Below are 23578 nucleotides of genomic sequence, written 5' to 3' on the forward strand. Positions count from 1 at the left end.
CCAGCCTCTCCCCAAGCCCATGGATCCCACCACCACCACCACCAATGACTCCATCCTGTGCCCCTCCCAAGATCCTATGTGCCCCCCATCCTATTGGGGATCCCATCCCAAGCCCATGGGTACCCCCAGTGCCATTGGGGACCCCATCCCAAGCCCTCCCATCCAATGAGTAGCCCAGTGCCATCAGGGACCCCATCCCCAGCCCATGGGTAACCCCAGTGCCATCAGGGACCCCATCCCAGTCTTCTGGGCACCCCCAGTGCCATCAGGGACTCCATCCCAAGCCCATGGGTAACCCCTGTGCCACCAGGGACCCCATGCCAAGCCCATGGGTACCCTCTGTGCCGCCAGGGACCCCATGCCAAGCCCATGGGTAACCCCAGTACCATCAGGGACCCCATCCCAGCCCATGGACACCCATCAGTGCTTCTGGGACCCCTCGTCAAGCTCCCCCCATTCCTGTGGGTGCCCTTCTGCCCCAGGACCCCCCCCCAGTCCCACCAGTGTCCCCAGTGTGGAGGGCTCAGTGTGGCCACGCCCCTTTGTTAAGCCACGCCCCTTTGTTAAGCCACGCCCATTTCATGAAGCCACACCCCCCGCGGGTCCTCCAGGGTGCCCGGTCCGCCAGGGGGCGCCGGGAGCAGCGGCCGCCGCTCCGCCCCGCGCTCGGTGCTCCGTGACGTCACTTCCGGAGGCGCGGAGGCGAGGCGCGGTGAGTGCCGGGGTGAGCCGGGACCCCCGGCCGGGGATGGGGGAGCGGCCCCGGCCCTGGGGCTGCGGAGGGGCGGGCGGTCCGTGTCCTGCTGTGCCAGGGGCTCGGTGCAACTGGAGGGTCCTGCTCTGGCGGGCGAAGACTCCGTGCTGGGGGAGCTCTAAGGGCTCGGGCCCATGTGCGGGGCTCTCAGGGCTAAGGAGGGCGGAGAGTCCCCGGCGTGAGGGTCTGGGGCGGCTCTGAAGGAGTGGAGGGCTCTGGGTTCGGTGTGCGGGGATCTGGGGGTTCTGGGAAGCGGAGAGTCTCCGGCGTGAGGGTCTGGGGCGGCTCTGAGCGCGTGAATGGCTCTGGGCTCGGTGTGCGGGGATCTGGAGGGCGGAGAGTCCCTGGCTTGAGGGTCTGGGGCGGCTCTGAGGAAGTGAAGGGCTCTGAGGGCTCAGGAGAAGAGAAGAGACCCCGGCGTGAGGGTCTGGGTGGCTCTGAGGGAGTGAATGGCTCTGGGCCCGGTGTTCGGGGCTCTGAGGGCTCAGGAGGGCGGAGAGTGCCCGGCGTGAGGTCTGGGGCGGTTCTGAGGAAGTGAAGGACTCTGAGGGCTCAGGAGAAGAGAAGAGACCCCGGCGTGAGCGTCTGGGACGGCTCCGAGGGAGTGAAGGGCTCTGGGCTCGGTGTGCTGGGCTCTGGAGAGGTGGAGTGTCCCGGGTTTGGGGGGGCTCGCAGGAGAGTTCGCTCCGGGATGGATGTGCGGGGCTCTGGGGTGTTCTGGCGGAGCGAAGGCTCCCGAGTCTGTGAGGGCTCTGAGGTGGCAAAAGTCGCAGTCCGGGGGCTCAGGGAGGGGCTGAGCGCTCGGGCCTGGGGTCCCAGGGGAGCTCAGTGGCACTGGGGGGCCGGGGGGCTGTGGTGTAGCAGAACCCGGGCCCGCTGTGCTGCTCCGGGGGCAGTGGTGGAGCAGAACCCGGGCCTGCTGTGCTGCTCCGGGGGCAGTGGTGGAGCGGACCCCAGGCTCGCTGTGCTGCTCCGGGGGCTGTGGTGGAGCGGACCCCAGGCTCGCTGTGCTGCTCCGGGGGCAGTGGTGGAGCGGACCCCAGGCTCGCTGTGCTGCTCCGGGGGCAGTGGTGGAGCAGAACCCGGGCCCGCTGTGCTGCTCCGGGGGGCTGTGGTGGAGCGGACCCCAGGCTCGCTGTGCTGCTCCGGGGGCTGTGGTGGAGCGGACCCCGGGCTCGCTGTGGAGGGCTGGGAGGTGCAGGATGGAGGGAGGCCCAGCGCACACTGCAGAGCCCAGGCGGGGCTGGCGGGAGGAGCCCGGGAGAGCCCCGGTGCGGGCAGGTTTGGCCCCCACGGGCTCACCCCGTGCTCCCTCCCCAGCCCTGCCGGCAGCACCATGTCCTCCGAGTCCAGCAAGAAGAGGAAGCCCAAGGTGATCCGCACGGACGGGGTCCCAGCCGAGGGCAAGCGGGGCAAGGGCGACACGGACCAGGTACAGACGTGCCCAGGGCCCCGCCCACCCCCCTCTGTGCTGGCCTGGCTTTCCCTGCTGGAAAACAACCCCAGAGAAGCTGTGCCTACCCCATCCTGGCAGTGTCCCAGGCCACGTTGGATGGGCCTTGGAGAAAACTGGGCTGGTGGAAGGTGTCCCTGCCTATGGGACTGGATGGGCTTTAAAGTCCTCCCTTCCCACCCAAACCATTCTGGAATTCCATGAATTGTGAGATCCAGTTCCCCCAGCTTCCAATGCCTCCTAAACTCCCACTGTGAATTCCTAAACCTGCTTCCATCTCTTTCAGGAGACACAAACACTCCTCTGGAGAGTGAGCTCAAAGCTGGAAGATCCCTCAGGGATTTGCATGGTGCCTTCAAACCCTCCCGTGAGCAGCAGGATAGTGTAGGATCAGCCAGAGTGGGGAGCGGGGTGGAGGAGGAGGAGCAATCACCTTCCTGGATTGTCCTCTGTGGTCATGGAGATCATGGAATATCCTGAGTTGGAAGGGATCCACCAGGATCCTCCAGTCCAACTCCTGGCCCTGCACAGATTGAATTTGCCAATTCAAATTTATAACAATTAAAGACAGCCTGACCTTGCCAGGTGTTTTAGTGACTGGTGGGTTTGGGATTGTTGGAGCTGAGTCCCCTCCCTGTGTAAAGCCATGGGATTCATGGGCAGAAGTGGCAGCCTGTCCCCCAGAGCCCTTTGCAGAGGGAGGGATGAGCCACAGGAGTGTTCTTGCCTTGGCAGGATGCCAGGTACTACAGCGAGGAGAGCGAGGTGGATCTGCGCGACCCCATCAAGGACTACGAGCTCTACAGGGAGACCTGCCAGGAGCTCCAGAGGCTCATGGCAGAGATCCAGGAGCTGAAGAGCCGGGGCATCAAGGAGAATGTGAGGAGAGGCCTCCACGTGGGGTGTAACATGTCTGTCTTTGGTGTTAATCCCAGGAGAAGGGCAGCAGGAGGTGTGATGTCTCCTGGGCAGAGTCAGGGAAATGGAGCAGCCTACCTTTGCCAGGCTGCTGGGGCAGGAATGGAGACCCTGGAAATGGAACAGTTTGCCTTGTCTTGGGCTCCAGGGGCAGGAACTGAGCTCTGGAAATGGAATAACCTCCCTTTGCCAGGCTGCTGGGGCAGGAATTGGGATCTGGAAATGGAGCAGCCTTCCTTGTCTTGGGCTGGTGGGGCAGGGATTGGGCTCTGGAAATGGAACAGCCTCCCTTTTCCAGGCTGCTGGGGCAGGGATTTAGCTCTGGAAATGGAGCAGCTTTCCTTGTCCAGGGCTGCTAGGGTAGGAATTGAGCTCTGGAAGTGGAGTAACCTCCCTTTCCCAGGCTGCTGGGGCAGGGATTTAGCTCTGGAAATGGAACAACCTCTTTTTCCCAGAACACTTTCCCAGGCTGCTGGGACAGGAATTGAGCCCCTGGAAATGCAACAGCCTTCCTTGTCCAAGGCTGCTGGGGCAGGAATTGAGCTCTGGAAATGGAACAGCCTCCTTTTCCCAGGTTGCTGGGGCAGGAATTGGGCTCTGGAAGTGGAACAGCCTTCCTTGTCCAAGGCTGTTAGGGTAGGAATTGAGCTCTGGAAATGTTTCCCTTGCCTTGGGCTCCTGGGGCAGGGATTTAACTCTGGAAATTAAATAACCTCCCTTGCCCAGGCTGCTGGGGCAGGAATTGAGCCCCTGGAAATGGAGCAGCCTTCCTTGTCCAACCAAGGCTGCTAGGGCAGGGATTTAGCTTTGGAAATGGAACAGAGCCTCCGTTTCCCAGGCTTCTGGGGCAGGAATTGGGCTCTGGAAATGGAATATCCTCCCTTGTCCCAGGCTCCTGGTGCCTCAGGCTGAGCCACCCCTGTTCCTGCTGCTGAGGCAAATGGCTGCAGTGATTCTCTGAGGAGCCTGGACCCCCTGTCAGTTACTTCCAGCACAGCCCTGTGGTCTGGCAGCAGGAGGCTCCCTCAGCAGCCCCAGGGGCATAAATGTGGCTCCACAGCAAAGCATGGAGCCTTTTTTTGTGGCAGGAACCCCCTGCAGAGGAGGTGCCAGCCATCCCTCCTGCTGCCACCCCTCTCTCCTGCCCTCAGGCCTCGGAGATCGACGAGCGGCGCGTGCAGAGCTGCGTGCACTTCATGACCCTGAAGAAGCTGAACCGCCTGGCCCACATCCGCCTCAAGAAGGGCAGGGACCAGACCCACGAGGTGCCAGCAGGGGCTGGGAGGGAGGAATGCAGCTTGGGGTTTAGGGGGGGCAGAGATGGGGCAGGTCCTGACTGGTCTGTGTGTGTGTGTGGTGTGAGGGGTTACACCTCAGCCAGGTCGTGGGCTTTGTTGGGAGGCTCTGTCTTGGTTTGAACAGACGGGAAGGCAGAAGGCTCCCCTGAAATGGAAAATGCAAACCCCCTCCCTACAAATTATTATAATTTAAATTTAAGAGGTTCTCAAGCAAAGATAGGGGAATAAGAATAGCAGTTCTTTAGTAGGAAAATTAAAAATATAAATGCAATAGTACAAACAAAAAAAAAACATTGACAGAGTCAGAGCAGTCCCTGCCCCCTGTGTGTCAGGGGGTGTCCCAGCCCCATGCCATGGGGGCTCAGCCCTCCTGCAGTGCCAGCTGTGGCTCTGCTGCAGCAGGGATCCTGCACAAGGCGGGAGTTTTCCTCTGCAGCTCCAGGGCTGCTGCAGATGGGCCTGGGCTCCCTCTGGCCATGCAGGGCAGCAGAAAGCTGCTCCTCTGGCAGTGCAGGGGGCAAAGGCTGCTGTGCTGTGCCAGGCTCAGATTGGATCCAGGCAGGAATGCTTGGCTCCTCCCCTGGGCGGAGCATCTCCCATGGGATGCTGGGATTGGCTCAGCCCTGCAGGGACACTCAGTGGCCATGGACAGCAGAGATCTCCTGGAGGGAGGGTTGGCTGTGGGAGAGATAAAGAAAAAACTGCCCCAGGAACAGCAGAGAACTGCCCCAGCTCTGACAGATGGGGATAGAACACACAGCCCCAGCTACACCTTTCAGCTTGAGACAGGCTCCAATCCTGATAAACTCCTGCTGGGTGCAGGGCAGCTGTAATAAATCAATAATGAAGGAGCAGTATCTGCTTTTGTCTCAAGTGTAGCAGGAGGTCAGAAACTCTGTTTCAAGGGTCTGGTGTTGTGCAAGTGTATCAATGGGGGGATGATTGGCCTGGAAGCTCCATACCCAGAGTTCTCAGAGAGGGGACTCTGTGTGTCCCAGCAAATGAGCCCTGTCCTGTGCCTTGGCTTTGAAATGTGAGGAAGCAGCAGGATCAGTCTCCTGTCACAATCCTTTGCTCCTCCAGTCCTTAAAAATGTCATTCTTCCCCCTAAAAATTGTTGCATACCCTAAAACCTGCTGTCCCCAGCTGCTGTAGTGACGGGGTCTTGGTGACTGGTTTTCCTGCTCCATCCCTGCTCTGGCTGTGTCTGTGTTTCAGGCAAAGCAGAAGGTTGATGCCTATCACCTGCAGCTCCAGAACCTGCTCTATGAGGTGATGCACCTGCAGAAAGAGATCACCAAGTGCCTGGAATTCAAGTGAGCATGGCCAGGGAGCAGAGGGAGCATTGGTGTGTCGGGGATGGGTGGGGGAGCTCTTCCCACATTCACTGTGGGAGCACAGTGGGTGCCCCAGGTGTTTAATCATGGAATAGTTTGGGTTAGAAGGGATATTAAAGCTCATCCAGTGCCACCCCTGCCTTGGCATGGACACCTCCCACTGTCCCAGGCTGCTCCCAGCCCCAGTGTCCAGCCTGGCCTTGGGCACTGCCAGGGATCCAGGGGCAGCCACAGCTGCTCTGGGCACCCTGTGCCAGGGCCTGCCCACCCTGCCAGGGAACAATTCCTAATTCTCAATATCCCTCTGGCAGTGGCAGCCATTCCCTGTGTCCTGTCCCTCCATCCCTTGTCCCTCTCCAGCTCTCCTGGAGCCCCTTTAGGCTCAGACAATGGAGGTCAAAACAAGTTCTGCTCACTGCTCAGCAGCGGTGGCTCAGCAGCAGGGCAGGCAGCACCAGTGGGACATTCTCCTGTGGGACACATTGAGCACTTCCCACTTTTCCCTGGTCTGATCCATGTGTCCTGGCAGGTCCAAACACGAGGAGATCGAGCTGGTGAGCCTGGAGGAGTTCTACAAGGAGGCCCCCCCTGAGATCAGCCGCCCTGCCATCACCCTGACCGAGCCCCACCAGCAGACCCTGGCCCGCCTGGACTGGGAGCTGGAGCAGCGCAAGAGGTGGGTCAGGGGTGTTCCCATGCCCTGCTCCTGCTGCAGGGATCTGGGCACACACCTGCACTTCTGGGTGTCCCACTCCAGGGATCTGGGCACACACCTGCAGTTCTGGGTGTCCCACTCCATGTCCCACTCCAGGGATCTGGGCACACACCTGCAGTTTGGGGTGTCCCCACTCCAGGGGTCTGGGCACACACCTGCAGTTCTGGGTGTCCCCACTCCATGTCCCACTCCAGGGATCTGGGCACACACCTGCAGTTCGGGGTGTCCCACTCCATGTCCCAGCTCCAGGGGTCTGGGCAGACACCCAGAGCTGCTGGGAGAGCAGATGTAGGGATGAAGCTTTTCACACCCTCTTGTGTGGCTGGGACATTCCCTCTGTGCAGAGCTGGGCTTGCTGGGATCCTTGCTCCATAGGTCAGGGAGTTCTTTGGCACTGCCTGGTGATCCAAGGAGCAAAGGGAGCCCATCCTGGCTGGAGCTGCTGCCATTCCATGCCATGGTGTGGAGCTGCCAACCACACCAGGCTGGGACAGCCCCGTGTCCTGCTGCTGGCATCACCGCTGTCCCCGGGCTCAGCTGCTCCCTGACTCTTGCCCCCTGGGAAAAGCAAACATGACACAGCATTCCTGTGTTTGGATAACAGGCAGGCAATGTCCAGGAGCACCTTCTGGAAAGATCAGTTGGAACATGCTGGTGGGTGCAGCCTGAGGGCAGCTCAGCAGAGCAGATGAGGTGCTGGGTGCCTCCAACCCTTCATGATTCCTTTTCCCAGAGCCTTTCCCTAAAACCTGGCTGCTTTTGCCTGGTGGAAGGCACAGGCAGGATCCTCCAGCTGGCTCTCCCTGTGACACAAGCAGAGGAGTGTTCACCTGCAGATCTCTGATCATTGCAAACCTCATGAGACCCTCAGCTGCTCATTAAATTGCTGAGAGGCCTTGGAATTCCCAGTCCTCACTCTGTGGTGTCTAAGGAATGCCCCTGTCCTTCTCCCACCACTGCTGAGGTGGGACATGGCCTGTTCAGCTGCTCACAAGCAGATGCCAGTGGTGCTGTGGGCATTTTCTGATGATGTTGGGGTTGTTGACATCCATCCATGATTTATGTTGGTGTTTTTAGCTGTGCAATCCCATTGGATTGGCTTTGGATTCTTCTCCACCTTATGCGAGGTGCCTTTGGAGTGGAGTGCAGGGATTTCATAGCTCTGTTTTGGGAAGGTGTGTGAACACTGGAGCTTGTGTAGGAGCCTCTTGGGATGTGCATTGACCCCCACAAACACAGTTTTGCTTGGAAGCAGAATCCAAGTTCTGCAAGGTCAGGTCTGTTCCCCCTCAGAGAACCCTTGTCCTGGGCAGGTCACTTCCATACCCAGTTCCCTGCTCCTGCTGGGAAAGGGCTTGAAGGGAGCAGCAGTGAGGGGATTTTGGTGTGTTCTCCCTGAACACGAGGTATCCAGGGCTCAGAGCATCATGGTGGGCTTGCATTTTCCTGGGTTTTCTCTGTTGAACCTTGGCTCTGTGACATGAGGTGGCTCTGGAGATATGAAGGGACAAAGCCTCTTAGGGAGCTCAGAGGGGTCATGGCTGCTGGCAGCAGAGCCTGGTGTGGGAGCACATCTCCTGAGGGAAGAGCCAGTTGCTGCCCCTTTTGGAGCACAGCACAAGGTTGAGCTTCCCCTTTTCCTTGTTTGTTTTCCATCTCAAATCAGTTCCTTTCTGCCTCCCCTTGCCCTTGGTGTTGGGAGCTCTGTTTGCCCCATGTCTGAGCTCTCCTGGTTCCTTCTGTCAGGGCAGGAGTGCTGGGGCTCATCATCCAGGTGGACCCCAGCAGGTTTAGAGCTGTGGTGGGTGGCAGTGACAGAATTCCCTCCCTTAGGCTGGCAGAGAAATACAAGGAGTGCCTGACCAGCAAGGAGAAGATCCTGAAGGAGATTGAGGTGAAGAAGGAATATCTGAGCAGCCTCCAGCCTCGACTCAACAGCATCATGCAGGTACCTGAGCCCTGCAGGAGGTCACACTGAGGGGCAGCTCCTGGGCTGGTTTGGGTCTGGAGATGTTTCATTCCCACTCGGGGTGGGCAAGGGGCAGATCTGAGACCCCTCCAGAGTTTCCTTTTTTATTTATGCAGCAATTCCTGCAGAACTGCAGCTGCAGGAGCTGCTAAATGGGCCTTTCCCTGGAGAGCCCAACACAGTCCCAGCCCCCTGTGGCTGCCTTGGGAGGGAGGAACAGGAGGAGGAGCTGGGTTATTTCCAGATCCAAAACTTTCCCAGTGAGACAGCTGCCAGCCCTTTCCCGGGGCTCTCCATGTTTAACCCTGCACCACCACTGCTGTGCCAGCTTCATCTCCTGCTCTCTCAGGGTGAGGAGGATGAGCTGTTCCCCTCGCAGTGATGAAGGCTCTCCCTGTCATTCCCAGGCCTCCCTCCCTGTGCAGGAGTACCTGTTCATGCCCTTCGACCAGGCTCACAAGCAGTACGAGACCGCCCGGCACCTCCCGCCGCCTCTCTACGTCCTCTTCGTCCAGGCCAGTGCCTATGGACAGGCCTGTGGTGAGCACCGAGGGGCCAGTGCCCCCCCAATGCACCCCACGGCCCAGATGTCACTCCTGCCTGCAGCAATCACCACTTTTTGGGGTGTTTTCCCCCTGTCTGCTCTGCTGTCAGATTCTGCTGAGCACAGAGCAGCGGGGTGGCCCCACGGCGCAGTGAGGCAGCAGCATTTGAAACCTTGTTTGCTCAGCTGCCTCGCTGGGAGAAGTGCTTGGGAAGCTCCCTTCCCACCCCTTCCCCCCTTGCCAAGGTCAGCAGGGATGTCCTTGCAGGCTCTGAGCAGCCTGTGAGCTGGCTCAGTGCTGTCACAGCTTCCCCAGAGCTGTCACCCCCTGCCTTGTGCCACCCGGGGACCCCAGGCCTTGTAGAGGCCGTTGCCACAGCTCACCTAGAAACCTTCACCCCTTTGTATTTTGGGGGGATTTCTGGAGCCTCCCTGAGCTGGGAGGATTTCCTGGAAGAGGTCAGGATCCCACTGGCCTGTGCACACCTCCTGTGTAGTGAGGGCTGTGGTGTGACCTGTTCCTCTCAGTGCCAGAGGAGCATGGAAGGACACGGTGGCACTTGGCCACACCAGGTTCCTGCTTGTCCCAGCCAGATCCAAACCTCTCCTGGCTCTTAATAAACATTTGGCCCTTATGGTTTCCAGGAAGAGTCCCTCAAAACCCAGCATTTTCCATCTTCTGACCCCATCCTGCCCAGGAGATCCAGCCCAGTGGTGGCCTTCCAGAACCTTCCAGACAACCTCTCTCCCACTGGCCTTTTGCTGGAGCTTCCTTCACCAGGAACCAGGAGCTTTAGGGGCAGGGCTGCTCTGCTCACTGCCTTTGCAGCAGGAATGGGATTGCTGACTCAGTTTTCCTGTCTCCTCTGCAGATAAGAAGCTGGTGGTGGCCATAGAAGGGAGCGTGGAGGAAGCCAAGGCCCTTTATAAACCACCTGAGGACTCACAGGGTGAGTTGTGGTGTTGCCCTGGGGACTTGTTCCTCTGTGCCTGCAGCTCCTGGCACCCTGCTTCTGTTGGGAGAGGGGTGTCAGGGCTTGGGAAAAGCCCTGGTGGTCCTGCTGGTGGTGGGAGAGCTCAGCCCTGAGTGGTCCCTGCTGACACCTCTCTCTCTCTCTGCACAGATGATGAGAGCGATTCCGACGCAGAGGAGGAGCAAACCACGGTAAGGGACAGCACTGTCCCCCTCTGGGGAGAGCTGGGGCTGGGAGCTGCCCCTGCACACTCTGAGTGTGTGTGGAACTGCAGTGATGTCAAATGCTGACCTTTCCTGGGAGGAGGGAGCTGCCATTTCCAGCTGGTGTCCCAAATGCAGGAGCAGGCAGGGTACAGAGCTGCTCCTCTCGTGTCCCATCCCTGCAGCTCCGGCTGGAGCTGCTCCACTTTGTATAAATAGCCTGAGGGCAGGGAGCTGTGTCCAACAGGGATCTGTGTCCATCCCGTGCCAAAAGCATTCTCTGCACCAGGGCTTGTTCAGCACTCCTTGGAGGAAGTGTTTGTCCTACAAATAATTCCTGCTGGATGCTGAGGGGAGGATGGAGGTGCTGCTTGCTCCCAGCAGCAAAGCCTGAGGGGGCTCTGGGCCTCCACTGCCACCAGCAGCAGCAGAGCCAGGTGTATGGGGATGTTCTGTGGGGAAGAGTCTCATGTCCAGAGAAGGGAATGGAGCTGGAAAGGGCTCAGCCTGGAGCAAAGGAGGCTCAGGGGGTCCTTGTGGCTCTGCACAGCTCCTGACAGGAGGGGACAGCCGGGGGGGTCGGGCTGTGCTCCAGGGAACAGGGACAGGATGAAAGGAAAGAAGAGTGTGCCAGAGGAGGATATTGGGAAAATTCCTTCACAGAAAGGGCTGTCCAGCCTGGCACAGCTGCCCAGGGCAGCGGGGGGAGTCCCCATTCCTGGAGAGATTGAACAGCCATGTGGTTGTGGCACAGGGGGACGTGGGGCAGTGGTGGCCTTGGCAGTGCTGCAGGGGTGGTTGGACCTGGTGCTCTCAGAGGGCTTTTCCAACCTAAAGGATTCAGTGATTCCAGGTTCTGCCTCTTGCAGTGGGAAAGCTTTTGGGCCAGCAGGTCCTTGGCTTTGTCTCCCAGGAGTGGAGACACTCCCTGGAGCTGAAGGAGTGACAGGAGCTGGAGCTGAGTGAGGGTATCCTGCTCCTCTCCCTCTCCAGGACAGTGTGGCCCTGGCGCTGGGGGATTGTGGAGCTGGACTGGAGGGAAGGAGCTGTGTGCTGGGAAGGTCCATGGGTTGGTGAGGAGCAGGAGAAGGCTCTCACAGCTGTTTTGCCCCACCAGAAGCGGCGCAGGCCCACCCTGGGTGTGCAGCTGGACGACAAACGCAAGGAGATGCTGAAGAGACACCCCTTGTCTGTCACCCTGGACCTGAAGTGCAAAGGTGAGAGGCTCTGGGGTGTGACAGCAGCTCAGGGACTGTCCCCAGCAGCACCCTGGGAGGAGCTGGAAGTGTGGAGGGGTTTCTCTGAGCTGGAGCAGGCACCAATGTCACCCCTTCTGTGTGGGCAGATGAGAACGTGCTTCACCTGACCTTCCACTACCTGATGAACCTCAACGTCATGACAGTGAAAGCCAAGGTGACCACTGCCGTGGAGATGACCACGGCCATCAGTGCTGGGTAAGGAGAGCCTGTGGGCAGCAAGCCTGGAGATCACCAAGCAGTGACTTCATGGGCTTTGGGAGCCCTGCAGAGCCTGGAGATCATTGGGCAGTGACTCCATGGGATCCGGGAGCCCTGCAGGGCCTAGAGGTCATTGGGCAGTGATTCCATGGGATTTGGGAGCCATGCAGAGCCTGGAGATCATTGGGCAGTGATTCTGTGGGATTTGGGAGCCCTGCAGGGCCTGGAGATCATTGGGCAGTGATTCTGTGGGGTTTGGGAGCCCTGCAGAGTCTGGAGATCATTGGGCAGTGATTCTGTGGGATTTGGGAGCCCTGCAGAGTCTGGAGATCATTGGGCAGTGATTCTGTGGGATTTGGGAGCCATGCAGAGCCTGGAGATCATTGGGCAGTGATTCTGTGGGGTTTGGGAGCCCTGCAGAGTCTGGAGATCATTGGGCAGTGATTCTGTGGGGTTTGGGAGCCCTGCAGAGTCTGGAGATCATTGGGCAGTGATTCTGTGGGATTTGGGAGCCCTGCAGGGCCTGGAGCTCATTGGGCAGTGACTCCTTGGGATCCAGGAGCCCTGCAGAGTCTGGAGATCATTGGGCAGTGACTCCTTGGGATCCAGGAGCCCTGCAGAGCCTGGAGATCATTGGGCAGTGATTCTGTGGGGTTTGGGAGCCCTGCAGAGCCTGGAGATCATTGAGCTGTGATTCTGTGGGGTTTGGGAGCCCTGCAGAGCCTGGAGATCATTGGGCAGGGATTTAATGGGATTTTGGAGCCCTGCAGAGCCTGGAGATCATTGAGCTGTGATTCTGTGGGGTTTGGGAGCCCAGCACAGCCTCGAGCTCATCAGGCAGTGATTCTGTGGGATCCAGGAACCCTACACAGCCCAGAGCTCATCAGGCAGGGCCCCCTCTGCCCCCATGGGTCTGGGAGCCCTGCACAGCCCAAGCACCTTCCTCCCCCTCTCCTCTGCCATGACATGCCAGACTCGGGGAGTTTGGGAACCTCTCAGCAGTGCCAGAGCTGTCAGGAGCTGGGGGAAAGTCTCTCCTGCTGACACATTCAGCCTCCCTCCCACAGGCAGAGCCTGGCAGCTCCCTCACCTGCCTGTTCCTGAGGTCACCTTGTCCTGAGCTCCGGAGATGCAGCTGCCTGTGCTCCCCAGAGCCTGCAGAGCCTGATTGGTGTGAGGAAAAGCTGAAGTGGCAGCTTTGGGAGCCTGCCCAGGGAGCTCCCAGCAGCTGCCAGCTCTCTGGTGGCTCTCTCTGGCACGGGAGGTGCCTGAGGAAGAGGGAGGTGGGAAAAGCTGGTCTGAGCTTGCCTGGGAGCAGGTGCTGCTTCCCAGCCTGTCCCATATGCAGCCTCCTCATCCTGTTGGGGTTCTCTTCGTGCTGCAGACACCCCAAACCCTCTGTGACAGCAGCTGGAGATGCTGTGCAGGGTGTTCCCTCCCTCCTGCTGCCCTTGGCTGTGTTACCCCAAACCAGGGAGGCTGTGCCTTGAGCCAGACCCCAAGTCCTGCAGCCCATTGTGCCTGGTCAGTCCTGTGAGTAGTCAGACAAGAGGAATTTCATGGCACTAGAGGGAGCAGCTTCCTGGAAGAGCAGGAGCTGGGGCCCTGTGATTTCCATCCTGGAGACAGCTCTCCCTTTGGAGTGGAATTAGGGAAAGTCATTCTGCTCTTGAACTTATGAAGCTCATAATCCCTTTCTCTGGGTTTGGAGCCTGTTCATGGAGGGATGCAGAGCCCAGACTGCTGCTGATTGACCTCTCTTTCTGCCAGGGACCTGCTCTCCCCTGACTCCCTCCTCAACTGCCTCTACCCAGGGGACCACGGCAGGAAAACGCCCAACCCGGCCAACCAGTTCCAGTTTGATAAAGTGGGGTGAGTGTCACCCAGGCCATTGCCATTAGTCCCTTGCTCCAGCACAGCAAATCCTCCCTGCTTGATGTGACCCTTCCTCATTGTCCCCACAGCATCCTGACCCTGAGTGACTACGTGACAGAGCTGGGACACCCCTACGTGTGGGTGCAGAAGCTGGGTGGCCTGCATTTCCCCAAGGAGCAGCCTCAGGCATGGCACAAACCCCTCCCTTCTCCCCCACAACATTGGGCTGAGCTTTGGGGTCCTGTCCTGTCCCCCTGCTGGCCCCAGCTGTCCCCAAACCATGGCTGGGGCAGGCTGAGCTGGGCTGGATCTGTGTGTGGGGCCACACTGATGTATTTCCTGTCACACATGTGACAGTCCAAGCCCTTTTAGTGCCTGAATGATGGGTGCCTGTCCCTGTGGGGATGTGGCTCCTGGCCTGACATCCCTCCTGCCCACAGCACACAGTGGCTGCTGACAATTCCCTGAGTGCCAGCCACATGGAGCTGACAGTGAAGCTGCTCCGGAGCCGCCTGCAGTCCCGCCTGGCCCTGCACAAGCAGTTTGCATCCCTAGGTGAGTGCTGGGCTCCCCACCCTGCCATGGGGACAGGGGTGCAGTGGCAGGGTCCTGCCAGGCTCCCCACCCTGCCATGGGGACAGGGGTGCAGTGGCAGGGTCCTGCCAGGCTCCCCATCCTTTCCCTGGGGACAGGGATGTAGTAGCAAGGTCCTGCCAGGCTCCCTGCCCTTTCCATGGGGACAGGGGTGCAGTGGCAGGGTCCTGCCCATTCCTTGGGGACAGGAGTGCAGTGGCAGAGTCCTGCCAGGCTCCTCACCCTTCTCTGGGGACAGGGGTGCAGTGGCAGCGTCCTCATGCAGGGAAGCATCTCTTCCCTGCTCAGCCAAGCTCCAGGTGGCCGTGGTCCTGATCCCAGTTATTCCAAGCTGCTGCCTATCTTCAGCCAGTGCCTGCACTGGGAGGGAGAGTGGAACAGCAGCAATCACAGGAGAGGTGACATCAGCTGCCTCATGTGACATTTGATGGGTGGCAGTGCCACTCTCAGCATTCTCAGTTGTTCCCTCAGCCCTTGGGAGTTGTAGGAATGAAGGAACTGCCCGATTTTGGGTGGCAGAGGAAGGCTGTGGCCCTTCCAGTGCCCAGCACCTCTTTGGGAATGGCCATCCCAGTGCTGGGTGGTGATTTGGGACATGGTGGGAGGTGAACTGCACACCATGCATGTTGTGTGCCTGTCAAGCAGCCAGGGCTCCAGTGGGATCACAGCCCAGGGCTCCAGTGGGATCACAGCCCAGGGCTCCAGTGGGATCACAGCCCAGGCATCCCATGGGATCACAGCCCAAGGATCCAGTGGGATCACAGCCCAAGGATCCAGTGGGATCACAGCCTGGGCTCTGCTGGGCACCTGGTGGAGCTGCTGGAGGATAACATCATGCCCAGGTCCTGCTTTGGGAGTGTCCCCACTGCAGGACAGTGGCAGAGCAGTGTCCCCAGCCCTGTCCTTGCTTTCAGAGCACGGCGTTGTGCCCGTGTCCAGCGAGTGCCAGCAGCTCTTCCCCACCAAGATCGTCTCCCGCCTGGTGAAGTGGACTGCCATTCCCTATGAGGATTATGCTGTAAGTGCTGAGCACGAGGCTGAATCCCTCCCTTCCAGCTCCCTTCCAGCTCCCACGTGGCACTGCAGCCATCATTCCTCCTTCTCTCAGGAGCTGCCCTACACTAAGGATGTGATAGAGGCTGGCTTGGCTGAAGACACTCACCTCTACTACATGGCCCTGATAGAGAGGGGAACAGGTAGGCACCTTTCCTTCCCTTGGGAGCTCCCAAGCCTCATCCAGGGCAGCCTCATGGGTAGCCCCCCTGGCTGGAGGCCCTGTGAGTGACACCTTTTTCCTGCTCAGCCAAGCTCCAGGCAGCTGTGGTGCTGAACCCTGGTTATTCCACGCTGCCTCCTGTCTTCAGCCTGTGCCTCAACTGGAAGGGAGAGAGGAACAGCAGCAACGACGACAACATTCGGGTACTGTGGGGTGGGGGCTGCATTTTAGGGTGTCCCCAGCAGATCTGTGCCCATAACAAGGGAATGTTGGGGTGAGCTGGTGGCTGGACACTCCTTTGTGACCATGTTCACAGTGGTCTGAGGTTGAGGGAAGAGATGAGGATCTGACTCCATGTTTCAGAAGGCTTGATTTATTATTTTATGATATATATTACATTAAAACTATGCTAAAAGAATAGAAGAAAAGATTTCATTAGAAAGCTAGCTAAGAATAAAATAGCAAAGAATGATAACAAAAGTTTGTAGCTCGAGCTCTCTGTCTGAGATTCATTGTGATTCACTATTAATTACAAACATCTAACATGAGCTAATTAAAGATCCACCTGTGGCATTCCACAGCAGCAAATAATCAATGTTTACATTTTGTTCCTGAAGCCTCTCACCTTCTTAAGAGGAAAAATCCTAAAAAAAAGAATTTTCATAAAAGATGTCTGTGACACTCCTGGGAATGCAGGGTAGAGATCCAAGCCTGTGCCAACCTCATCCCTGTTTTCCAGGCCATGGAGAGCGAGGTCAATGTCTACTACAAGGAGCTGTGGGGGCCCAAACCTGGCTACCAGCTGCTCACCAACCAGCTGCAGCGGCTGTGCATGGTGCTGGACGTGTACCTGGAGACAGAGCCCCACGATCCCAGCGTGGAGGGGCCCAAGGAGTTCCCCCAGGAGAAGATGTGTCTGCGCCTGGTCAGGTGGGAGCTGCCTGGGGCTGAGGCTGCTGCCAGGGACTGTGGTGGTGTTGCTGTTCCTGGAAGCCTGTCCTAGAGGGATCAGCCCTCACAGTAACCCCAGAATTGGTTCTTGTTTGTGGGTGCTATGGGAGGTTCCTGATCCCTGTGGTCACAGCCTCCCCTCTTCTCCTCTTCCAGGGGTCCCCTGCGCCTGAAGCCCTTCAAGTTCAACTACCCCCAGGGGTTCTTCAGCCACCGCTGAGCAGCCCTGGGGCTCACTCTGGGATGGGACTCGTTCACTCTGTGGGAGGGGTGTTCCCACCCTGACATTTCTACTCCTTTTACAATGTTTTGGGGTTTGTTTGAAGGTTTTGTAGTCAAAGGGATTAAACTGAGCTCAAGAAAAACTGTGTGGGTGCCTTGTCTGTGCAGAGGGGCTGGGATGAAGGAACTGTGAGGGCTGCAGCAAGCCTTGTGTCCCAGCCCTGGGCTCTGACAGCCTTTCCAGGGATGCTTCCTGCCTCCTGACTTCCCTCCCCAGCACAGGCACTGGGGAGCTGAGGTGGCTAAAAACTGAGGTGGCTAAAAATAGCCCTTCCAGAGCCCGCAGTGCAGCCCCAGCCTGTCCTTGCCCGCTGGCTGCCATCCCACTCAGCACAATCCCTGCATCCTGGGGGGCTTCTCTGCTCCCTGGCCTTGGAGGGGAGCAGAGTGGGGTCCTGGCACAGGCAGGAGGAGGGGTGGGACATCCTGGCTTGTCCTGCTTAGCATCAGGGAGTTGGGATGTGCCCCCTCCCCTGCACTGCTCTGTGTGGGGGTCCCAGACTGGCAGAGGTGGAGTTCCATCCCCCCTCCCAGGGTCACTGTTGTCACTGTCCCTCCTTCATCCCAGCCTCTCTGTGCTCCCCTGGCAGTGATTTCTCCCCCAGCAGGGCTGAGAGCCCCTCTCCCACTCCCCCCAGCCCTGCCCTGCCCTCGGTGCGGTGCTGCAGTGCCAGGCTGTGCCGCAGCCCTTGGGTTAAACCAGGCTCTCCCAGGCCCTTGGGAGCCAGCTTTAAAAATAGAAGGAAGGGAAAAAACACACTGAAATCCTTAGGAAAGCATGGCAGGGCTGACCCTGTTTCCATGCTCAGGTCACAGGGTCCTCATGCCTGCTGTGGGGTGTTTCCCCTCTGGAAAGCCCCGTGTCACCCACCCCAGCCCTGGGTGACAGATCCCAGCCCCACATTCCCACCTTCCTTCCCCTTCTTCTCCCCAGGACAAGCCAGCAGAGCCAGGGTGTCTCTGTAAGCACTTTTATTTGGTTATTGCACAGAAAGCAAAGATCAGTGGGCTGAGGTTCCTGGTGCACCGTGTGTGTCTGTGAGCATTCCAGCAGCTCCCAGCCTCTCCCACCTCTGCCCCAAGGGACTGGCACCCCCAGGGCAGGGCAGGACCCCGCCAGCCCCCCCAAGCAGCTACAGCTCTGCATTGCACTCATCCATCCATTGCACATACATTAAATAAATGCACTTAGAGGAGAAGGGTGGTGGGGTTCCCCTGGGGGTTCCCCCTCTTCCCCTGGGTTATATTCAAGTGTTTAAATGTGGCGCTCGGCGAATATCACGTTCTGCGAGGGAAGCAATCGCCCACCCGAGGGGCTCTCACAGGCCTATTGCTAAGGGAAAGCCTGGCCTGGGGGTCCTGGGGGTCCCTGGGCTCCCACCCCGGGCCCAGCCATGGCAGGGAGCGGAGCAGCTCCCGTGCCCGGAGGTGCCTGCGGCTCCCGGGACCTTTCCGTCACTTCTTCCCCGGCTCTGGGGCTGTGCCTTCCTTGCTGGAGGGAGCCTCGGCTTTGGGGGGTTCCTTACTGGCTTTGGGCTCATCTTTGGGTTTTGCTTTAGCTTTGGGTTCCTCTGCTTTCTTGGGTTCCTCTGCCTTCTCCTTCTTGGGTTCCTCCACCTTCTTAGGCTCCTCTGCCTTCTCCTTCTTGGGCTCTTCCACCTTCTCTTTCTTGGGCTCTTCCGCCTTCTTGGGCTCCTCCACCTTCTCCTTCTTGGGTTCTTCTACTTTCTTCTTGGGCTCCTCAGCCTTTGGCTTTTCAGCCTCCTTGGTGGCTGCTTTGCTCACCTCCTGCTGAGGTTTTGCTGGAGCCTCCTCAGCTTTTCCCTCTTCGGCAGGTTTGGGGCTTGGCTTGGTCTCTTTGGCCTGTGGAGCTGGAGGCTCTGGCACAGCAGCCGCCTTCTCCTTTGGTTTCTCCTCGGGTTTCTCCTCTGCCTTGGCTGGGATGTCCTTCTTGGGAGCTTCCTCCTTCTTAGCCTCCTCAGGCTTGGAGGGAGCCTTCACCTCCTTGGGCTGCTCCTCCTTGGCCGGGGCCTTTGGAGCAGGGCTTGGCTCCTTGGCTGGGGCCACCTCTTTCTGTGGGGACTTGGCCTCCTCCTTCATGGGAGATCTGGCTTTCTCTGGGGACTTCACAGCTGGAGGTTTGGCTTCTTCCTTTGAGGGGCTTGGGGGCTTCTCTGGGGACTTCACAGCAGGGAGTTTGGCTTCCTCCTTCAAGGGAGTTGCAGGTGGCTCTGGGGATTTCACAGCTGGGGGCTTGGCCTCCTCTTTAGAAGGGGCTGGGGGTTTCTCTGGGGACTTGACAGTCGGGGTCTTGGCCTCCTCTTTTGAGGGAGGTGTGGGTTTCTCTGGGGATTTCACTGTCGGGGTCTTGGCCTCCTCTTTTGAGGGAGGTGTGGGTTTCTCTGGGGATTTCACTGTTGGGGTCTTGGCCTCATCCTTTGAGGGAGGTGTGGGTTTCTCTGGGGATTTCACTGTCGGGGTCTTGGCCTCCTCCTTAGGGGGCATTGGTGGCTTTTCAGGGGATTTGACAGCTGGAGTCTTGGTTTCCTCCTTTGAGGGGGTTGGGGGTTTCTCTGGGGACTTCACAGCCGGGCTCTTGGCCTCGTCCTTTGAGGGGGTTGCAGGTTTCTCTGGGGATTTCACAACTGGGGTCTTGGCCCCCTCCTTTGAGGGGGATGGGGGCTTTTCAGGGGACTTGACTGCTGGGCTCTTGGCCTCTTCCTTTGAGGGGGACTCAGGTTTCTCTGGGGACTTGGCCTCTTCCTTTGAGGGGGACTCAGCCTCCTCCTTTGCAGGAGACTTGGCCTTTTCTTCTCCCTCTTCTTCAGCTTTCTCCTCTTCTTCTTCTTCCTCCCCCTCTTCCTCCTTCTCTTCAGCTTTTTCCTCCTCAGCCTCTTTCTCAGCCTCCTCCTCCTCTGTGACCTCCTCGGTCACCTGGATTTCCTCTGTCTGCTCCTCCACAATCACCGTCTCCTTCTCTGATTTTTCCACCACCTTGATCTTCTCCTCGCTCTTCACCTTGATGCTGGTGGTGATGCTGGGAGGCTTGGGGACCACCTCGGGGTAGGAGAGCATCCCAATGCCAGTCTCGAGCCGATACTCCTCCCCTTCCAGGAGCTTTCTGCCAGGGAGAAACCAGGGCAAGGCACTCAGTGATGGCTTCTCCAGCCCCCCCATGACCAGGAGCTGCCAGCAATGTCCTGCAGCTCCACCTCCCTCCCTGCCCCATCCCGAATGATCCTCCCGCTCCTGTGGCCTGGGATGAGCAGGTTTCCTTGCCCTTCCCTCCACACACCATGGGGTCACCCAGCTGGACATTGCCCACCATGGATGGATGATTTGCTCACCAAAAGGAGCCCAGGTGTTAACAAGAGACCTTGATCAGACTTGGCTGAGACCCCCCACACACCTTCCCCTGCCCCCCTGTACCTGTAGGCAGCAATTTCGATGTCCAGGGCCATCTTGACGTTGAGCAGATCCTGGTACTCGCGGAGCTGAGCTGCCATCTCCCACTTGGTGTTCCTCAGCTCGTTGTCAAGCTGCTGGATGGTTTCCTGTGGGCAGACAGAGCAATAATGGGAGGGGACACATGGCACAGTCCCCAGGAGCAGGGGGACACAAGAGCACCCCTGAACTGTCCCCTGGTCTCCAGCACCAAGTTGTCCTCACGGAGGAGTCTGCAGCCACCTCCTCCTGCAGACACACAGGGAAGGGGACACAGCCAGGGGTGCGCCCAGGGTGTCCTGGTGCCTTGGGGGACCTGGCAGGAGCCCTGCATGCTCTGAGCAAGGAGCTGCACTCCAGCTGAGCCCCTGCATGCTCCCAGCACTGCCTCCAGCAGGGACACGCTGTGGGAATGCTTCTAGGACTTGAGTGAGTCCAGTGGTAACTGAACTCCAGCTGGAGGCTGGTGAGAACCACCCTGGGGACTGCACTTCATTCCAAGGCCACCAAGGCAGCCCTCACATCCCAGATCTGGAGGACAGGATGTGGTCCAAACCCTGGACACACTTCCATGGCGTTTGTGCCCATCCTCACAGGCAGCTCAGTGCCAGGCAGAGCCATGGGGCAGCTCCAGGGGAGCTGAGGGACACAACAGCCCGGACACCACCTCAGGCTCTGGGTTCCTGGTCCCTGTGGGCTGGGGAAGGCCAGTTCTGACACAGCCCCGAGCATGTCCCACAGCTCCTTCCCATCCCTGAAGCCAAACCCCAGCAGCGGGATGGTCCCTCCCCAGCCTGGGCCGCTGCCCGCTGCGCCACGGCACCTGGTAGGACAGGACATCTGCATGGTGGCGCTCCTCCGAGTCCTGCCTCTGCCTCTCCAGCGACTCCTGGGTCCCTTTGAGGGCCTCCAGCTCGGTGGTCTTGGCCTGGAGCTGCCGGCGGTACTCGGAGATCTCCTCCTGGGCCAGGCGCATGGCGTCCGTGTTCACCTTGGCCACCTCCGACAGCTTGTCCAGCCTCACTGCGAGGGAAAAGGGAAGCTGCAGGGCGGGGGGGAGGGAGGCTGCAGCCTCCCCTCCTTGGGGAAATCCAAACCTGTCCATGCCACACGTCCCTGTCCTCTGCAGAGCCACCCCGGGCTCCCTGAGCCCTCTGCCTTCCCCACCCCTCCCTCCATCTCTGCCGGGAAGTCAAGGAGGATGGGCAAGACGAGCTCGGGGCCGTTTCTGCCATGCTGGACTTGAGCCAGTGCAGATCCTCGCTGCAGCCCCCGCCTCCCCTTCAGCTGTGCCACAGCCCCCTGCCCCACAGCCCTGGCCCGAGGCGGGGCGGTGGCTTTGCCGCAGCGCCCTGCGGACACCCCAGGGGACGAGGGGGGGCACAGAATGAGGGGACGGGAACGGGGAGCAGCGATTCTGCTGTTCCTCGGGCAGCCCCCGCCCCGCGGGACGGGCGCCCGGGTCGGTGCTGCCGCTGCCCGCGGTGCTGAAGCTCCGCTGTCCGCGGTGCTGGAGCCGCCCTGCGCTCCCCGGGGCTCAGCCTGGGGTGCCGAGAGGCTTTTGGGGTGCCGACCCCACCCTCCGCACCTTTGTGTCCCCCACCCCAAAAAAAGGCCACTCTCTGTCCTCCCCTCCCTGTCAGGGATGCGGTCCCGCCCCCCAGCACTGCAAGCACCCCCGGTCTCGCCCCGGCTCAGAGGGACCAGCACGATTCCCTGCAGCGTCAGGGGGGTCCGGCACCCCAAAAACACGGTCCTGGAACCCTCCTCGGAACTCACTGCGGGGCAGAGGGGAGTCGGGCAGGGCAGCCGCAGGCACTGGGGCTCTGCTGGCAGGGATGGGGTCACCCTGAAGCCCTCCCAGGGTGCTGGATGTACGGGAGGTCCCTGCACACCGCCAGAGTGGGGGGCACTAACCCTCTCCGAGCACAATATAGGAGGGCTCGCTATGCCAACACCCTCCAGGAGCACAGCAGAGCTGGGAGGGGTCCCTGCACCTCCCGGGGTGGGGGTAACTAACACGATACAGGGGGAGGAGGGTTCCGCATCCCTCGGGCCTCCCTTTGCTCCAAGCCCATCCCGGAGCGCGGCAGCCCCGCGTGTCCCGGGCGAGGTACCGGCATGTTGGGCAGCCCCACCCTGGCACTCACCGCGGAACCACTCCTCGGCCTGCAGGGTGCTGCGGGCGGCCGTGCCCTCCAGCTGTGCGCGCAGGTCGCGGAGCGCGGCGGTGACTCCGGGCCGCAGGGAGGCGGGCGGCTCGGCGGGCAGCTCGGGCCGCGCCCCGCGCAGCAGCGCTCCCACCTCGGCGCGGTGCTGCCTCCGCAGCTGCTCCGCCTCCTCCCGCAGCGCCCGGGCTCGCTCCTCCAGCGGCGCCCGCGCCCGCTCCTCCTGCGCCGAGCGCTGCGCCAGCCCGCGGGCCGCCGCCTCCAGCTCCGAGCGCTGCCGAGCCTCGTCCTCCAGCCTTCCCCGCAGCGCCGCCACGTCCTCGGCCAGGCGCGCCCGCTCCAGCCGCAGCTGGCCCTTCTCGGCGCCCAGGCGCAGCACGGTGCCCCGCATGTCCCGCAGCTCCCGCGCGTACAGCTCGCCCATGGCCGAGCGCCCCGCCTGCTGCTGCCGCAGCGCCGCCGCCTCGGCCGCCAGCGCCCGGTTCTGCTGCTCCAGCGCCCGCACCCGCTCGATGTAGCCGGCGAAGCGGTCGTTGAGCACCTGCAGCAGCTCCTTCTCGTTGCGCGCCCGCGGTTCGCCGTTCAGCGAGTCCAGGCTCTCGGTGGAGGACGCGGCCGCGCTGCCGCCGCCGCCGCCCGCGCCCCGCGCCCGTCCCACCACCGGGGCCGGCCACGAGTAGAAGCCGCTGGAGGCGGCGGAGCGCGGGGCGGCGCGGCCCGGCTCCTTGCGGAGCCCCCCCGGGGGGCCCAGCAGCGTCTCCAGCATCAGGCTCATGGCGACCCCCGCCCTCGCTGCGGCACCGCCGCGGCCGCCCGCTTTATAGCGCTCGGGGCGGCCGCTCCGCCCCGCCACCGGCACCGGCAGCGGCACCGCCCCGCGCCGCCGCCGCAGCCCCGCGGGTGCGGGGGGACACCGTGCCACGCCCAGGTGGGGAGCGGGAGCCGCAGCAGAAAGGAGAGGATTGTCCCCCGAAAGGAGAACGGGGACCACGGGGCACAGCGGGAGCCCGGGAGCAGCAAACAGGAGCACCGGGAAGGGAGTGGAGAGATCCCGCAGGGAGCACGGAACCTCCCGGTCAGATAGCGGGACCCCCGGGAATAGAGAGGGAGACCCCCGGAAGGGAGCAGGGAGCTCCTTGAGGGAGAACACATCCCCTGCAGGGAGCAGGACACCGGGAATAGAGAGTGAGACCCCCGGGAAGGGAGCAGGGATACCCCAGGACAGAGTGAGGACCCCGCGGGAAGTGGAGAGCCCCCAAAGCGAGAAGAGACCCTCGGAGCAGAGAGGGGGAAAAGAGGAATAGAGGGTGGGACCTTCAGATGGAGGTTGGACCCCCGAGGACAGGGCGAGGACCCCGTGGAAAGGGAGTGGGGAGCGCCTGAGTGACCGTGGACCCCCTGGACAGCGTGAGGAACACCTGGGAAT

At 60.5% G+C, this 23578-nt stretch overlaps 2 protein-coding genes across 6 annotated transcripts; one reads left to right on the forward strand and one right to left on the reverse strand.

Annotated features, from left to right (window-relative positions):
• Positions 1–669: 669 nt before the first annotated feature.
• THOC5 (THO complex subunit 5) lies at positions 670–16623 on the forward strand. 5 transcript variants are annotated; one of them, XM_063172930.1, is made up of 21 exons: positions 670–712; positions 2075–2186; positions 2494–2574; positions 2943–3086; positions 4277–4390; positions 5642–5739; positions 6290–6436; positions 8309–8423; positions 8852–8984; positions 9861–9938; positions 10113–10153; positions 11283–11382; positions 11511–11619; positions 13393–13494; positions 13587–13683; positions 13938–14052; positions 15006–15109; positions 15200–15287; positions 15395–15510; positions 16047–16237; positions 16415–16623. In XM_063172930.1, exons 2-21 carry the CDS (start codon positions 2091–2093, stop codon positions 16476–16478), a joined length of 2133 nt encoding a protein of 710 aa, XP_063029000.1. In that variant the 5' UTR covers positions 670–712; positions 2075–2090; the 3' UTR covers positions 16479–16623. The 5 variants fall into 5 exon arrangements, with proteins under 5 accessions (XP_063029000.1, XP_063029002.1, XP_063029003.1 ...); XM_063172931.1 differs by having other exon boundaries at positions 706–712; positions 2075–2126; XM_063172932.1 differs by lacking the exon at positions 2494–2574.
• An 874-nt stretch (positions 16624–17497) lies between these two features.
• NEFH (neurofilament heavy chain) lies at positions 17498–22927 on the reverse strand. Its single transcript, XM_063173004.1, has 4 exons — positions 22135–22927; positions 20808–21007; positions 19970–20094; positions 17498–19661 (listed from the first exon to the last, which is right to left on the reverse strand). Exons 1-4 carry the CDS (start codon positions 22925–22927, stop codon positions 17996–17998), a joined length of 2784 nt encoding a protein of 927 aa, XP_063029074.1. The 3' UTR covers positions 17498–17995.
• Positions 22928–23578: the final 651 nt, after the last annotated feature.

The sequence above is a fragment of the Melospiza melodia genome, chromosome 20 (assembly GCF_035770615.1).
Source record: "Melospiza melodia melodia isolate bMelMel2 chromosome 20, bMelMel2.pri, whole genome shotgun sequence".
NCBI classification, from domain to species: Eukaryota; Metazoa; Chordata; class Aves; order Passeriformes; family Passerellidae; genus Melospiza; species Melospiza melodia.

What these genes read in the sequence shown, in the direction of transcription:
- THOC5 (XM_063172930.1), top strand. Translation starts at nt 2,091, where the DNA reads ATGTCCTCCGAGTCCAGCAAGAAGAGGAAGCCCAAGGTGATCCGCACG. An exon ending in ACCACCTGAGGACTCACAGG is followed by an intron (nt 9,939 to 10,112) that starts GTGAGTTGTGGT and finishes CTCTCTGCACAG; the next exon opens with ATGATGAGAGCGATTCCGAC. An exon ending in TTCCAGTTTGATAAAGTGGG is followed by an intron (nt 13,495 to 13,586) that starts GTGAGTGTCACC and finishes TTGTCCCCACAG; the next exon opens with CATCCTGACCCTGAGTGACT.
- NEFH (XM_063173004.1), bottom strand. Translation starts at nt 22,927, where the DNA reads ATGAGCCTGATGCTGGAGACGCTGCTGGGCCCCCCGGGGGGGCTCCGC. An exon ending in GGCCGAGGAGTGGTTCCGCG is followed by an intron (nt 21,008 to 22,134) that starts GTGAGTGCCAGG and finishes TTTCCCTCGCAG; the next exon opens with TGAGGCTGGACAAGCTGTCG. An exon ending in CAGATGTCCTGTCCTACCAG is followed by an intron (nt 20,095 to 20,807) that starts GTGCCGTGGCGC and finishes GTCTGCCCACAG; the next exon opens with GAAACCATCCAGCAGCTTGA.